Below are 16,062 nucleotides of genomic sequence, written 5' to 3' on the forward strand. Positions count from 1 at the left end.
CTCTTGATTCAACAGCTGAAGGGATCTTGCCAAATCCAAAGGGAGCTGAATTTGGCCTCTTTCTCTTCCAGAACTCCAGGAAGAGATGACAGTTTACTTAAAGCTTCCAGAAATATTTTTGTTTCACTCACATTACTGGTTGTTCTAAAAAAGGATACATCTCTCTTATGTCTGGGAAGTAACTCTGTACATACATAAATGAAAGAATTAACACTGCTTAATTTGATGCTATTATCTCTGAACTACAGATGCGTGGCTTTAAAAAAATGAAATGTAAGCAGGGGGATGTGCTAAGCCTATAACTATGTTTTCCCATACTTTACATTAACTGAAAATGGATTTACATTAGTCTTCAGTATTCTGGGAAAGAGAAATTAATTCCATGTCTTTTTAGTACAGCATGCTGACACAGGTTTAGAACACCCATTTTCTTAAGCATCAACATTAACTTTGAATGCACATCTACACAATTTCTCCTTTATTTCCTCAAACTCCTTCAAAAATATTAATTTGAATAAGCACTTCAAACAAGACAAAATGGAACTGAGGTTTTTATGTTGCTTTCATGGATATTTGCTCAAATTGAATGAATCACAGGTGAATTCTTCAATTGGAGTGTAATTTAATTATTTGGGCATGCATTTAACCTATACAGTAGTATGACTTTTACCGTATTGTTTCCACTGGAAAAATGCATCTTCACCATAACATTAAGCAGGTGCATAAATTTCATGACTTCAAAAGATGGAAACGGAGCCAGGAAATCCCAGTGGTTAGTAATCAATTTTTTTTCAAAGGAAAAGCATTAGAATATATAGCCTAAGGTGCTCAACAGAAAGCAAATAAATCCTGAAATACTATGAATTCAGGATATAGAAACTTAAAACTATCATTAAACACAAAGCTTTCTTTCATTCTGTATTTCTTCTTACTGCTAAATTAATTTATCCACCCACAAACAATAAAACTAACACAAAACTGTTTTCAGAAGATGTTTTAGAGGGATAAATGAATAATAGATGTTTAGCCAGTGACCTCTGGTGAGCAGAGCTGTGTGAAGGAATGATACCATTTGAAGGGCGACATAAACACTGGTTTAACACAGTAGCCCAAAACTTAAACGTGTGAAGGGTGAACTTCTGCAAACACATCAAGGAAAATATCTGTCAGGACATTTGATATGAACACTATTATACTGCTGCATTAAAACCCTTAATTCTGCAGCTATTTGAAAGTAACTGGATTTCACAGGACTTTTAAATTGGTGTATGTATTCTGCAAGCTGAAAGTATTTTCTACCATAGAAGTTGCAGGGAAAATCTGTAAAAAAAAAGCACTATAAAATGTAGTGTTGATACTGTCAAATTAATCAATAATTAAAGTACTTTGACAAGAAGATTTCTCAAGAGCCTCTATCTTCTGAATGTAAAATTATGAAAGCATGAATCAGATGTTCTTGTGTTTCATGTGAATATCATATAATGTGTTCCTGCACTATTGCATCTGGGGAGGATGTTAAAAGACTTAATTTACATTTAAAAACCTGTTTGTTATTTATTGAATTCTTATACCATCATATCAGACTTGAAGGGGCTTAATTTCACCAGACTGTTAGAAAAAGAATAGGGATAACTGAAAAAGTACTGATTTTATATAGGTGAAATTTGTTATTTGGACCAGTTAATTTAGTTTTTATTCTAGTTAACTGCATCCAATTAAAAGAAGTCAAGGCTTCTATGTCAATTGCAAAAAAATTCAGACCAAATGACAAAAAATTATGTAAGACTGGAGACTATGAAAAGGGTTAAGATACCTAGATTAGGTAACAAATGAGTTATACAGGTATCTTGGACTTCACACCATTTCACCTTGAGATTTATAAACCATTTTTCTTCACAGTTCATATCTGAAAAGGTTTAAAACAACAAGGTATGTGACAACAAAGCCATGTAACCTCTTCCTGTTACTTCAAGGGGCAAGAGGTTGAAAGAGAGCACACAGAAATGCTTTGGGTTTGGGGAGTGTTTTCTAGTTTGGTCTTTGTTTGGGGATATTTTTATTTGCTTGTTTTGTGAAGAAGTATCTAAAATTATACAGGAAAAGCATGATGGTTTCCAATAAAAAATGACAGAGGTAGTCACATTGTAGATGATATTAGTATTACTTGAGACAGTGAAGGTTTTAATTTGTCTCTTACAAGTGCTACCTGTAGCAAATGAACATGGGTGAGGTGATGCTTCCCTGGGAATGTTCCCTCCCTGTAACAGACCTCTTGGCCAGAATTCCAGCTTCCTGACCTCTTACAGGCTGAGCTTGGAAAAGGAGAAATCAGGCACAACACTTTAGGCGAGCCAGCCATTGCACTTGAGCTAAAGAAGCAATCACAGTGCTGAAGGCAACCACAGCCTGTGAGAGCACTGCTGAATAAACAGGTGGTGCAGGAATAACACACTGGGGTATCTACATTAAAGTTACTGAACAACAGCTTGTAGATACCTAACTTTGTATTTCAACTTTGCTTCAGGCTTTCCAAAGTAAACTTGAAAGTAAAGGTGGAGGCATTCCAGAAGATGGTGCATGCAACTACACAAATATAATTAGATATGTGCTTCAGCAATGCTCATAAGACAATAATTTTCAAAACAGGAGCTCTGTTGACTGCCCTTGACATTGAAAATATCCTAAATTCCAAGCACAGCCTTCTTCCTCCTTTAAAAGTTTGTAGCTGTATGTGACATTGTCATCTTAATGTAGTGGATTATTTTGATGAAACTATGCCTGGAATATTATGACATGAGTGAGATTTTTTAATGTATTCAATGCTATTCAATAGCGAATAATTTCCTGGGCTTGCATTCTGGAAAAGTGTCAGCATAATACAAGATGGGGGAATGCACAAAATGGAGTAGCTGGTATTTTAAAACACCTAGGTCAGACTGTCAAAGCCTGGAAAACAAGCCATGTAACTAAATCAGGGAAATTATATTCTTAGCTTTCTAGATTTTTAACTTATGGTTAAGTGCACGTATCATATGCCACACTCAGAATTTTTCTAAAGTCCCATCTGTTTGATCCCTTTCTCCTGCTTTTACTGACAGCAAGGGCTATGCCTGGATTACAGTTACTATTATGCAGAAGATTCACAATAAAACCTGACAGTATATAAACATTTATCCAAACTGGATTTTCATTAAATGGGGATTCAATCCTTCTGCTCCCATGACAGATTTTAAACAAAGCTGAGAAATGCTGGTATAATTTTTTAATCAACAAAATGTAAAAATGGAAAATTTTTGCATAAATATGAGCAAGATCACCAAGCTCAGAATTCACCAGAACAGCATGTATGAATCAAAAACAGACTGTCCAACAAAATCTGAAAACTCTGGGATTGTAACCACAGTAGCACACTTCAGATGCTGATGCATAACCTGCTGTAATTTGGTCAACTGGGAAAGAAGTTTTGTTTACTGTAGATTTGTGAGTCCATTCTTTCATTCCCCATTGTTGGAAACTTATTCAGGCTTTCTAATGCTTGAAGGAGAGATGAAGGACAGGAAGACAGGATGAAAGGAATATCTCATCCAACATACTCAAATCTATAAAGACTACATCAGAGTTCATCACCAAAGCTGAGACTTCTGTGCATACACAACAGTCTTAATGGCTTCTTTCAGAGGAGAAATTTAAAAGTACCATCCTCCCCTCAAAAGTTTTAGCCACTTACTCAACCAGTGTTTTCCAGTTCCAAATGGGTTATCTAAAGAAAATGTGGGGACTAAAAAGGAAAAAAATAATGTAGAAAGTCACAAAAAAAGCCCAAAAACCACAACTCCACAAGCCAAACCCATAAAAGAAAAAAAAAAACAACAAACCAAACAAAAAATTACTTGTGATGGGGTCTTTTAAATAAAATTGTACAAAGAAAACCTGATCAAAAAAGACCTGAGGTCTTTTTAAAGCCTGGATTACGTAATACCCCATTAAAGACTGATGTGTCAGAGTTGACTGTGTGCTTGATTTGTTTTGTGTAAATTAAAAATTAAGGCACTCTTAACCATTCAGCTTAAATTCTCAAGGTGGCAACATTGAAAAAATTTAAGCATATGGAGAAGCTAAATATGAAGTTTCCCTACCGATGACCTACCCTATCCTTAAAATGAGCTCATGTTAAACCATTCACAAAAATAAACACTGAAGTCACAGCTTTAAAATAGCACAAAACATCCAGTGGATCTTGTTTGTTACCTAACCACGCGGGAGAACTCTTGCCAGTTTACATCCCAGGCAATTTTTCACCAAGAGACAGTGAGTAAAATGTAGAAGTTTGACTAAAAAATTGAATTTTAGAATTTGAATTGAGTTTAGAATAAAAAGAATTAAAAAAAAAATAAATTAAAATCCTGTGACTTCAGGATACTCCTCTGTAGGACAGGAATGGAAGATCCACAATCAGAGCTCCTTCTGACCTCCTCATTTCCTGTGTTCCCAGTGGTCTCCTGCAACACTGCCTCCCCTCTGCCCTTGGCCAAGGGGTGCACCTTAGTCCCTCTCCCCACAGTTATGGGTTCAAAGCAGGCAGGGCAGGAATCCCACAGAACAGGAAGGAGCCAGAGCCGGTGCTCCAGGACATCCCAGTGTCACCACTGAGAGCAGAAGGCAGAGGATGGACACGTGTCAACTGCCCAACAGCAGCATGAAGGAGTTTATAACTCTGAAAGGTGCTTGAGCTGCCAGTTGAGCCTGTTGGCATTGCCAGGATGGGTCATGAGGATACAGAAGAGGTCCAAGGTGTAACTCAAATATTTAATTGCTACCATATCTCTCTTTTTGCCCCTTTATAATTAGCATATTCATCCTTAGACGTGCATACGAAACTGCACAACTCTCTAAGAATATCATCCTCTAATACCCTTCAAACCTGACCAAGTGGGATGAAACTTTTTTGCTCATTCAAGGTCCTCTGTCTGCAGCTGTTCCACATGGCAAATTCCCATTTCAGTAAATTGGTGCTCTGCTCCCAGAACAGATGCAAAATCACTCTCACAGTGAGAATGTACAATGAGGCCTGATTCTAAGAATGAAGTACCATTCTAAGTCTTCATAATTCTGTATTCAAACGATTCTTTTTGATCGCAATGGGAATTCCATAACCCTGGTAAAAAAATTGCTTTTTACTAGTTAGAGGACAATTACAGTATATCAGTATTGCATTTTTCTAAATGTGTACATTCTGGCTGTTATTTCTGAGCACTGTTATAGGCTACAGACAGAAAAACACCTGCATCCCACTCATTACAGCACTGACCCTGACAAAGACACACTCAGTCCACCGAGGCAGAGATAGCATTTAAGGGTCAAATTTAAAGGTTTCTCTCCATTAAAGAAAATCAGTATAAAAGTGATTCTGAACAAGTTGATGCTTGCAATGTCAAAGCTGCTTGAAGGTCCTTACAAAACTAAACAAAGTATTTCAACTAATCACTCTTTAAATTTTAGAATGTATCTTCTCTTGCTATATGGAAGCTGTGGCTTTTCACAGGTCTTTTGGTGGTGTACAGTTCCAAGTACCCACCACAAAAAAGGATGTTTAATTCCCAGAGAATGTGCCAGTGCCTGGAACTTTTATAAGCAACAGAACCCTCAAATACATGGGAGCCAAGAGAGTCCCAGAGGTACTGCTGCATCCCTATGGAGGGATAACACAAGGAAGGTGATGGAAAAGATTCACTCTGCTGGAAAGAATGGAAAGTCAACATTCTGGCTCATTAACAGGGGAAAGCTTGGGTGGAAAACTTCTAGCCATTTTGCAGCATAGGCTGCACTGTCAGAATCATAGGAAATAAATGAGAATTTGGCAAAGATGATAGGAAAGATCCTGAAAGTCAAACAAACCAACCAAAAAAAAAAAAAACCAAAAAAACCCCAAATGCATCTTTTAAGAGACATCTCCTGCAAATTTTTTAAAATGTAATCCACAGTTTACAAAACCAGTCTGTTCAAAGAGATTAGCTAATAAATTTATTAGCCAATTTAAAAATTCCCATATACATCCATTTTTCTCTGCTATTTTATAGCATTTTTATTCTGCTTGAATATTCTGACAATGAAAAACACTTAAATAATTGAGTGATATAATTCCCTTAACAGCTCATGAAATTTTTAAGAAAGACAAAAAAACCTCAAGTGCTTTGAAAAAAAAATAAAAATACCAGTGTACTATTATGATGGAAGTAGAAAAAAACATCAATATTCCACAATAAATGAATCATAATATTTAATTTAGGCATGCCATACAAAAGCATAAAGAAGAGAAATGAATGATCACTGAACCATATACAACTGAATGTGAAAAGTCACCAGTGTCATATAAAAAAGTGAAAATCTCAGAAATATTCTTCTGATAATAAGCAGAATTTCATCAGTCTTTAAATTCATTAATTTCCATTTTCAAGCCAGGCACATGTGACTTTGCAACTTTTTTTTTTTTTCTACTTTTATTGGGACTTAGCAGTTCAAGTCCCAAATCCTTCAGGAAATCTTCTGTCCTCTGACACTTTTTATTATTTATGTTAGAGTTCTCCACACATTTAGATCTTCAGATCAGAACTTGGGCACATGAGTGTCTCAGATACACCTTTTGTATGCCATGCACAGTATCTTATGAGTAAATTACGTCACAAGTACTGCAAAATGAAAACCCGTTCTTCTGTTTAAAAGATTGCTTAAATAATTTGGGGGTCTGGTGGGTATATGTGTTAAAATCCTCATCTTTAGGAAGATATTGCAGAATTCCTTCTGCATATGACTCCTTTTTACTGGCCTCTATGACATACTACTACTACTAATAATAATAATAGATCTGGGTTTCTTTTCTGGTATTCTTTACAATACACTCAAGATGGCCTTGCATAACAGAAGTTCAGGGGTATAAAAGTGTACAACAGCTATAGAGCAGATTCAAATGGCTATCATAGTCCATTTTACCTTTCAGTAATTAAACTTAAAAAACCTCTAATTCTTAAAACTACCAGCCCTTCCTCTCTCTCAATTAACAGTACACACAGCTATTTTCTAATACTCTAGCTGAAGTACCCAAAATAAAGGAATGCTTCTGGTACGTAGGGACATATAGGACTTTAATATGTAAAAAAGGCAACAAAATGAAACATTAATCCTTGCATGTTTGTATGATTAGAAAATATAATATTGAAGATTTTTCTTATCTATGGAAAGATCAAAATGTTGCTTCTTGTATTTACATATTTCTACATATGATTATCACAGACTATTAAAAAAAAGCCACCAGCTGTGAGGCATGCAGTGGAATTAGAGAAAAACATTCCACTGCTCTCCAGCATTCTGAGTGTTTATGGTTTTTTAATGTTTCCTCCCTCAGCCAGAAGACTTGTCTGGGCTGGCAGGTGACTTACCGGCAGTGTTTGTGGGATCCCGTTAGGGTTTCGATCACAAAGCATTCCCCTTCGTTGAGACAATATGCAAGGTCCTTGTCTTTGCATGGCTTAAAGTGCTCAGATCGCTCCGTGGAATACGTTGTAGTGTCTGAGGAGAGAGCAAGGAAAGGAGAGAAATGCTGTAAGGATAAATATTGGATGTTCCTACAGTACATGTCAAATAAATTTGATCATACTGGTCTCAGCAACATCAAACCCAGACTAAAAGAAATAAAAAGCACAGGGCATGTGAACCTCTGCTTGACTGCAGCATTATTTGCAATCAGGTTTCTTAGAAGAGTCACAAGAAAACAAACAGACAGAAAAACAAACCAGACTGGAGCAAAGTTGGAGTATAATCTCAACCACTTCCAATTTCCAAGGTTTCCCTGCTAAAATGTAACAACACTCACTTTGTGTCCTTTAACCAGAACAATATTTTCATATTTACTACAACAAAATATGGTTCAAAATAAGATACTTTTTTTTTTTCATAAAAACCAAGCAAAAGTAGTTAATACAGTGTAAATTTAAAAAAGAATACAAAAATAAAACCCACTACAGTGAAAGAGAAAAGCCAAATACCCAAGGTCAGCACTAATTTGATTCAGCAGTCACAAAAAACCAGCCTAAGACTCAAACACAAGCAATGTACCAGAGATTGTGTCATTTCACAATCATCTGTAGATGTATATAAGTCCACTCCATAAACAGTTTAAGGCCTACCAGCCTACAGATTACAGGGAGAACTGCTGGCTGCACCTTTGGAATATTTAGTTAGATAATTAGATTTGGAATAGACTGACAGTATGTCAGGGTGAACTATCATTCCTGTCTTTTAATAAATCTCTTTAACCTTTCCAATCCAGTTAGATTAATCAACAATAAAGTGAAATTTTCAGAGGAAGATGCCTGACTGACACATATTTTAATTTTCTTCACTACAACAAGGTTTTTGTCTAACGAAGTGTGATTTTCAAAATAGACTATGATTCCCACAGAGCCATAGTTTAATCTTCATATTCAATCTTAATTCAAAAAGTTTAAATTCCTAATCACTTTGCAGGACCAGGTATATACTGAAATAGTAAGAAAATATTTCACTGTATGCCATACAGCCTATCACAAAATATTAAGTTGTCTGCTATCAAATAAATTAAGCAGTGCTCAACAGACATAGAACCTTGCAAACTCAAAGTTTTGCAAACACTTTAACCTGGTTTTGCTCATAACTCAATACAAGGTAAATATCCACCAAACTGACACCAAAGTTGAAAACCAAAATACCAAACCACAAGACACCTATAACTAGAGTACTGCAAGAAAATTCAGATAATCCCAAAAAATTGTCCAAGTAACTTTTTTTGTTCTCAGGATATTTTTTAAAAAACAGCTCTACAAGTTTTCCTTATATGCAGACTAAATGACAGAAGATGAATAAAACACATTTGAAAATAAGAAAATCCACGCCCTATTCTTTGTATGCAACACTTTTATTTTTCCTCTCCAGAGAGCAAATGTTGTAGTTTAGTGTTCTCAGTGGAGAGAAGAAAAAATCCTGAGAATAAACTCTAACAGTCTTACCTCAAATGTTTTTACAGATTCAGAACAAAAGGCCATGCCACTGTCCCCAGTAGCAGCACTTAGAAAACAGATGCAGGCTAAATAGAAACTATGTTTTTAATGATTGCAAGCAAACCCTGAACTGAAATGTATCAAGTTGAATTTTGGAGACAATACAAGGTGTTATATAGATGCAAACAGTGACTAACATCTCACTGTTGACATGTCAAGAATGATCAGCTTTAATGTAAAAAAAAAATAATCCTCACATAGAAAAGAGGTATCCCAGGTACTTTTTAAGGTCAGTTTTACCCAGGACCACTAAAATGACCATTTAAAACTTAATTAGGCAAAAAATAACTATAAACCTGAGTAACCAGTTATATTTCTACCCCTTTTAAATATGCAAAACTGGAGGTAACATTATTTGAAAGCACTCGTGATAATTACAAAAGGTAAGTAAAATTGTTTAATGAGCAGAAACTCAGCTTGATCCAGCTTTAGGGAACAGAACACTTGTATTTGTCAGCCTGCTCTGCAGAAACAATCTGTGCAAATACCTTTATGAAGGCAGCTGCAATACCCAGAGCAAAGGAATGGGAGATGTTCCCAAAGGACAAGAGCAAAAGGAGGGAGATCGGCATCACCATCACAAAGCTGGGGCAGTGACGCAGTGAATTCTCAGAGCATGGCTTTTGAAGTGCAGGAGACTCCTCTTCTACCATAATTAAATCAAGAACACCTTGTCAAGGTCAGCATTTTAAAGTTTTAGATTAAATATATTCTTTAGAAGTTTTGTTCTGCTTTATTTTAATTATTCCTCTATTTAATATTAATCAACCCTTGTGTTTTATTTATAAATGTGCATAAGTTGCAGTACTTCATTTTCTCCACTTGGACACAATCTCGAGTCTCAAGCTTTTCTTTTGTGTTTGGTCCCTCACCTTTCAAATTAAGCACAACAGTTGTAGGCAATGATGTTAGCAGCTCCTTATGGCAGCCTTGGACTGCACTCTTCATGTTGAAAACAACTCAAGAGTTGGTAATTGGTGTTTTTTGGGTTGTTTTTGTTTTTTTTTTAATAAATAATCACATTAAAAGTCACTTTTCAATTGGAGTCTTTTCTGGTTGGGAATATTTGAGCAAGTCTAAGCAGATTGATGCACAGGAACACTTTGTAGAGCTGAGCTGTGCACAGATCTCCCGGCTGCAGAGATCAGGGGCTGCAGCTCAAAGGTCCAGCAGCATTCCAAAGCTGGGCCACTAATTGACATCCTCAGTATCCCTGGTGCTGCTGGGTACCTCCTGCTGGAGATAACTCACATATCCCATACATGACTTTCATGAAAGTCACAATCCCGCTGTTATTTTATGTTGCATTCACAAACTCTGCTACAGCTTCATTAAATATTGATAAAAACAAAACCTAAAAACTGGTTCTAAACATAACTGCAGAAAGTACAAACCAACAGAAAACACCGTAGAGACTATAGTTTTCCTGATTCTTTATCTAATAAAAAATAAATCCTATTGTCTCTTGTTTTATTTTACACCTAACCAAATACTGAACTGATTTTTCCATGGTGGAATTCTCCTTCATAGCTTCAGAAGCTGGTAAATAAACATTGTATTGTGATGTTTGACTCTTTTATTATTTTTTAAAAGCATTAATAAAACCTAGGAATTAAAAAAAATTAATAATCTAGCTCCTTAATTTATTTTTAGTTTTTGAATGTGGTTAAAGTCCCAAACATCTATGAGTAACAGAGGGGAATTTCTGCAAAGCATTCAAATGTCCCTGAATTCAGAGCATATTCCTTAAGGTATTTTTTCGTTTCTTTAACTGCCATGTGTCCAGGTGTTTCATGCAAAAGCAGCAGGGTATATTGATTTCTGCTGGAATCCTTCCAACTAAGTTGGAATAAAAAACTTATTTATAGGCTTTCTTATTCTTTTTTCTTGCCTTACTCTATCAGCAAAGGTTTACACATGACTCCCATACTCCAAAAATGGATGTATCACTGCCAACTCCCAGTTACTGTTTAATCAAATTAATTCCATTCACATTTCAAAGAAAGGCTTCAGAATTCTTATTTATAAACATAGAGTTGGTTTCTAAAAAAATTCAGTCTTTGGGATTGTTGAAAAAAATCAGTAGGAAGACTACAGATACTATTTTATTTCGTTTAGGTTTAAAACAGCCTAAAAATGTGTTAGTGAAGTTGTGTTCTTGTCTCATTAATAGATGTTATTGTATTTATACCAGTACAGGATGGCTCATTATAGCTGATTTTCTGAGTGATCTTCAAGGCATGATACGGTTAGAAATAGCAAAATAGAAATGCTATTTGCTCCTTCAAGGCTACCACTTTCAGTGTTTCCAATACTATGCCCTGATATTGATAAACCTGTACCCGCCAGGGGAAAATGCAGGAAAAGGAAGAATGCAAGATTTCAAATATCCTGGGAAGCAGCAGCACTCAGGGCAGCTGCTTCTGCACAGATTGCAGCAGCAGCCATTCCCATCCATCACATCTGTCCTGCAGCATTCCAGCTTCAGAAATGGATTTTGCTGCTTACATCTGGAACAAAGCAAGTTTCTCTGCTAGCTTTAAATGAAACCCACACTCCATGGCCCTTGCACTGTAAACATTTTTTTTTCCAGGCAGACAACATTAGCTGCTGTAGGGAGAAAAATGACCCAGGAGAACAAGAGATGGGAAGGCCTTGTGTGACTTTTGTGACCAGCAGACAGGCACCCAAACTCTGCAGCTACAGAGTCATTGACACAGGTAAGACAAATGCTTGGTGCATTTCCACCAAAGAATATTAAGACATGATTTATTTTAACACCAGAGCTCACACACTGAAAGACTTTTTAAAATGCTGCATATTTATATTTATGCCCATATACCACTGGGTATTACCAGCTTTACAGATTCAGTACCAACATGCAAACTGGCTTTTCCTTTATCTTTTTATCCATTTATAACTGATCACTTCCCATAGAACCAGCACTTACCAAGGCACTAAAAAAAAATCAAGATGCTTATTTTAAATCCTTCTTCCCATTTCTAACTGCATTGCAAAAAATTAGCCAGATACAAGTTACTGAATTTCCTCTGAAAATACAACTCTAGTTATCAAAAAAACACCTTTTCAAGAAATCCCTACAAAAAAAGAACATATTTTTGATAACATTCTTGTATCACTACTGCATTCCACAAAGAAGGCAGCCTAAAAAGTCAGTTAATAGCATATAGGGAGTTAAATTTTGTGTTCAGTGAAGTCAGTGCTAAAATATTTACAATGATTCAGTATAAGCAGAGTTCCCTGAAGTTCCTATAGGGTCATCTAGTGCTTCTCTCCTGATATCTCAGAATTATGTGTGGTAGCCCTAACTAGAAAGAGTCTTGAACAAAAAAAATATCAATCTTACACACAGAATAGCTTATATATGATTTTGTTTAGTCACCTACTGAACCTTAAAAACACAGAACCTAAAATTTTTATTGCTATGCTTTTAGATGTGTCATGGTTTAGGAAGGGTATTTCCCAGTTCAGTGCTTGCCCTGCTCCCTCTCCAGTTAGAAACACAAAAGGCAAAAATCACAGGTCAAGATAAGAGAGATTTGCAGAAACAGTAGGAGAAAAGGAGAAAAGAAAGGGAACAGCACCAACAAGACTGATAACAAAATGTACCCAAAATAGGGAGATTTACATGTGAGATGTTCACCTAGGAAGATATTCATTAAGGTAGAAGGAAGGGAAAACACAAATATTTAGTATTTATTTTGATTTAGCCTTAGCTGATGGCAGCTCTTTCTTAAGTTGTTGATATTTACAAAGGAAACATTCTAGACATAGTCATTTTTAATGCAAAGCAGAGATCTTTGCTTCATCAGTGCTACCTGAACATTAGCCATGGACCTGCTGGAATAATTAAATTTAACAATTCTAGTAAGAAATGATGAAAATTAAAGAAAGGGAAAAAAAAGAAAACTTCAGGTTTTTAAAATAATAACAGGCTTCTTGTTCTGAACTTATTTGAACTCTTTTGCATATGTTTATATATTATTAAAACCAGAAGTTTAATTAAGAATAGAAAAAGGTTTTTTTTGCATTTAGAGAGGCAGTTTTGTATAAACAAACAATAGAGTTCTGGATGGGGATTATTCAAAAAGCTACCCCTTAACCATTTCTGTGCCAGAGAAAATTTTATTTAATCCAGTAACAATTTAGAAGCTTTGATCACATCATGATATAAAGCAAAGCTGTGCTATGGGTAAGGGATTCATTGAAGCTTTTCTATGATCTATTCTAGCTTATAGACTATTATTAAAATATTATTAATATTTTATTATAATATTTTTCTATTATTTCTTATATATCTATATAATATAATTTAATATTTTCTATTATCCTTCAGATTTAAAGGAACAAATCAGTATAATTTAGCAGCAAATTGACAAGGCAGCCAGTGCATGGAAACAAAGTCATTTACAGGTGCTGCCCTCCCATCAGACTGGGGGGAGCTGGAATTGTCATCAGAGACAGCCCCGGTGTCTTCCCTTTGCATTTCACTCAGAGGATTACATAACAAAGCTCATGTGATATCAACTCAACCAGCACATTCCTCTGAAACATTTCTCTGTCCCTCCAAACCAGCACACCCTCAAACAAACTGCTTTTCTCACCAGAGCACAGCATCACACGCACAACTGCAGAGGAAACACAGAATGCTTCCTGAAGAAGATATTAGAGACAATCATTTCTCCAAAAATCACACATGCTCCCTTGTCAGCAACTCCTAAATTAATTCTTTGAGTGTGACCTTGTTGTTCATATTGTCTAAATGTTTTTGCAGCTTGAAATCACTGTACACAAGAATTATCCTGAAAAACATATGGAAGCATCTTCAAGTTACTACTGCGTTTTTAGAAAATATCATGTGTTATTTACTTTATGCAAAGAAATCTGAAATCTAAAATTAGCCCCTTACTTTCATGACTTAAGAAAAAAAATTAAACTAACCAAGCCTTAGTTCTAAAGGGAATGCACAAAAAGATGCCCACCTAATGCTTTGTCACAACAAACTCAAAAGCAGAAAAGGAAATAATGCCAGTATCGCTTTGAAATGTAATATGTGATCACATCTGTCAGCACTTCAGTACTGAACCCTAAACACCACTGAAATTCATCTCTGTATGGGCAATTTGCACATCAGGGCCTGCATTCTCCTGTGCTGCTCAGACTGAAGCCAGGGAAAGCTGAACAAATGGGAGATGACTCAGGAGAGAGCCCTGTGAGACACAAAGGCTCAGAAGTTCGGTGTCTAAGAGCCAAAGAAACAGAAGTGGCTAGGACTCTGAAAGGTTTTAGAGTTCAAAGGGAAGAATTATTCCAAAGCTGAGTTTTGACAGTTCTGATGGGCTCTCTAGGTGCCAAGTTGACAAGTGCTTTTGTCAATCAGATGCATTCACTTAGCCTTCAGTGGGACTTATTAATTGACCTAGAAGAAGCTGATAGAGGAAATCAGTGGAGAAGCAGCACGTAGAGATTGTGCCAGAAGTGGATCCATCACCCACACCAGCACTTCTCTCTTCTTTGACCCCTGCAGTCCCACCCATCCCAGCTCCTGACACCTCTGGAGACATCAAAAGAGACTGGATGGCACCAGAGTGTTGCCGTTGAAGATGAATAGATCACACGGACACAGGTCGAGGTGTGGTGAAGAGAAGAGAGAGTTTATTTTTCCCTCCAGGATTTATAGGCTCCTGACCACAGCCAGGGATTGGGTGGTCAGGATAACACTTTCTCACAGCACTGGCCATGAGAGATGTCCATCACAAGACGTGTAACAGAAAGAATGTACACATATCTATGTTTATAGTTACTGTCCTGGGAAAGTCTGTAGAAAACCATGTTAGCAAGCTCAGAAGCTGAGTTTTCAGGGCGACACCAGAGCACCAAAAAAGGGGCACTCTCTTGAGGATATAAAAGGGCTCTAGGAAATTACCTCCAATAGGTGGAGAAACTGAAATAGTGCCAAATTAAGTGACTCTGGAGCATAAAAGCAAAACAGTAAATTAATTTAAAAAACAAAATAAAATATTTTTTAATATTTTAAAAAATATTTTTCAAGAGGTGTAAGCAAAATTTAGGAGGGACACCCTGAAACAGAAATTTCTGTGTAGGTTAAAAGAGTCTAGAAGAAAACAGATAAAGCACACATCTGTGATATCTGCAATCACCAGCACTCTGAAATAATAATAAAAAAAGAATAAAAAAAGAACAAGCAAAATTTTACCTTATGTGAAATCTAGTGAATCAAATCAAGAAGAAGAAAATACAAAAAACTAAATGACCTAAATAATTCAGTACTGCTACAACATGAGTATAAAACTGGTGTTACAATTATTGTTACACGTAGTAAAAAGCCCAATTAACAGTCCTCCAAATCTTTTTATTTCTTATATCACAGCTGTCTTCTTTCTCCCTCTGCCCATGAAACACTGTGTGGGGGTGGGAGTTTAGATGCAAGGACCAGAGGAGAGTAAGGGAATGACAGAAATCTTAGATCTGGAAGGTAAATATCTCTGGTTAGAACATACAGGGGATTTAGCTTGCCCAGCTTTTGCTAAAGAAATGCTAGAATTGATAAAGTCTCATCACTAATGGTAGCTGGCAAGTGTCCTCGCTGAGCAGCAACACCTTGTCATTCCCAGATCTGTAACAATCTGTATCTGCACATCTTTACACACTATGATATGGGACAGTTCTTCTGGAAACAGAGTACTGTGTCATTTTATACATTTTATAGCAAGCAGTGGCAAAGGGAACATGGTAACAGTGCTGACAAGGCCGGGCTGCCTGGGCCTGATCTATGCTCTGAGGTTTATAGTTTTTCTGCATCATTTACCATTTCCTTAAAGTTGTACAGGGACTACCCAGCACTGTGTTTTCAACGTTTAATAAATCACTTCTTACAGCCACCGTCAAGGTACTGCAGGCTTAGAGGGAGATACCTAATGGGATGAAGAAA

At 36.3% G+C, this 16,062-nt stretch overlaps 1 protein-coding gene across 1 annotated transcript in view; it reads right to left on the reverse strand.

The window, feature by feature from the left end:
• NRG3 (neuregulin 3) overlaps positions 1-16,062 on the reverse strand; it is a 343,168-nt gene that overhangs the window by 192,897 nt on the left and 134,209 nt on the right. The window contains exon 2 of the mRNA XM_058841432.1: positions 7,434-7,563. Coding sequence (XP_058697415.1) covers positions 7,434-7,563 — 130 coding nt within the window. The remainder of the gene's footprint in view (positions 1-7,433; positions 7,564-16,062) is intronic.

Source organism: Poecile atricapillus, chromosome 6 (genome assembly GCF_030490865.1).
Source record: "Poecile atricapillus isolate bPoeAtr1 chromosome 6, bPoeAtr1.hap1, whole genome shotgun sequence".
Lineage (NCBI taxonomy): Eukaryota > Metazoa > Chordata > Aves > Passeriformes > Paridae > Poecile > Poecile atricapillus.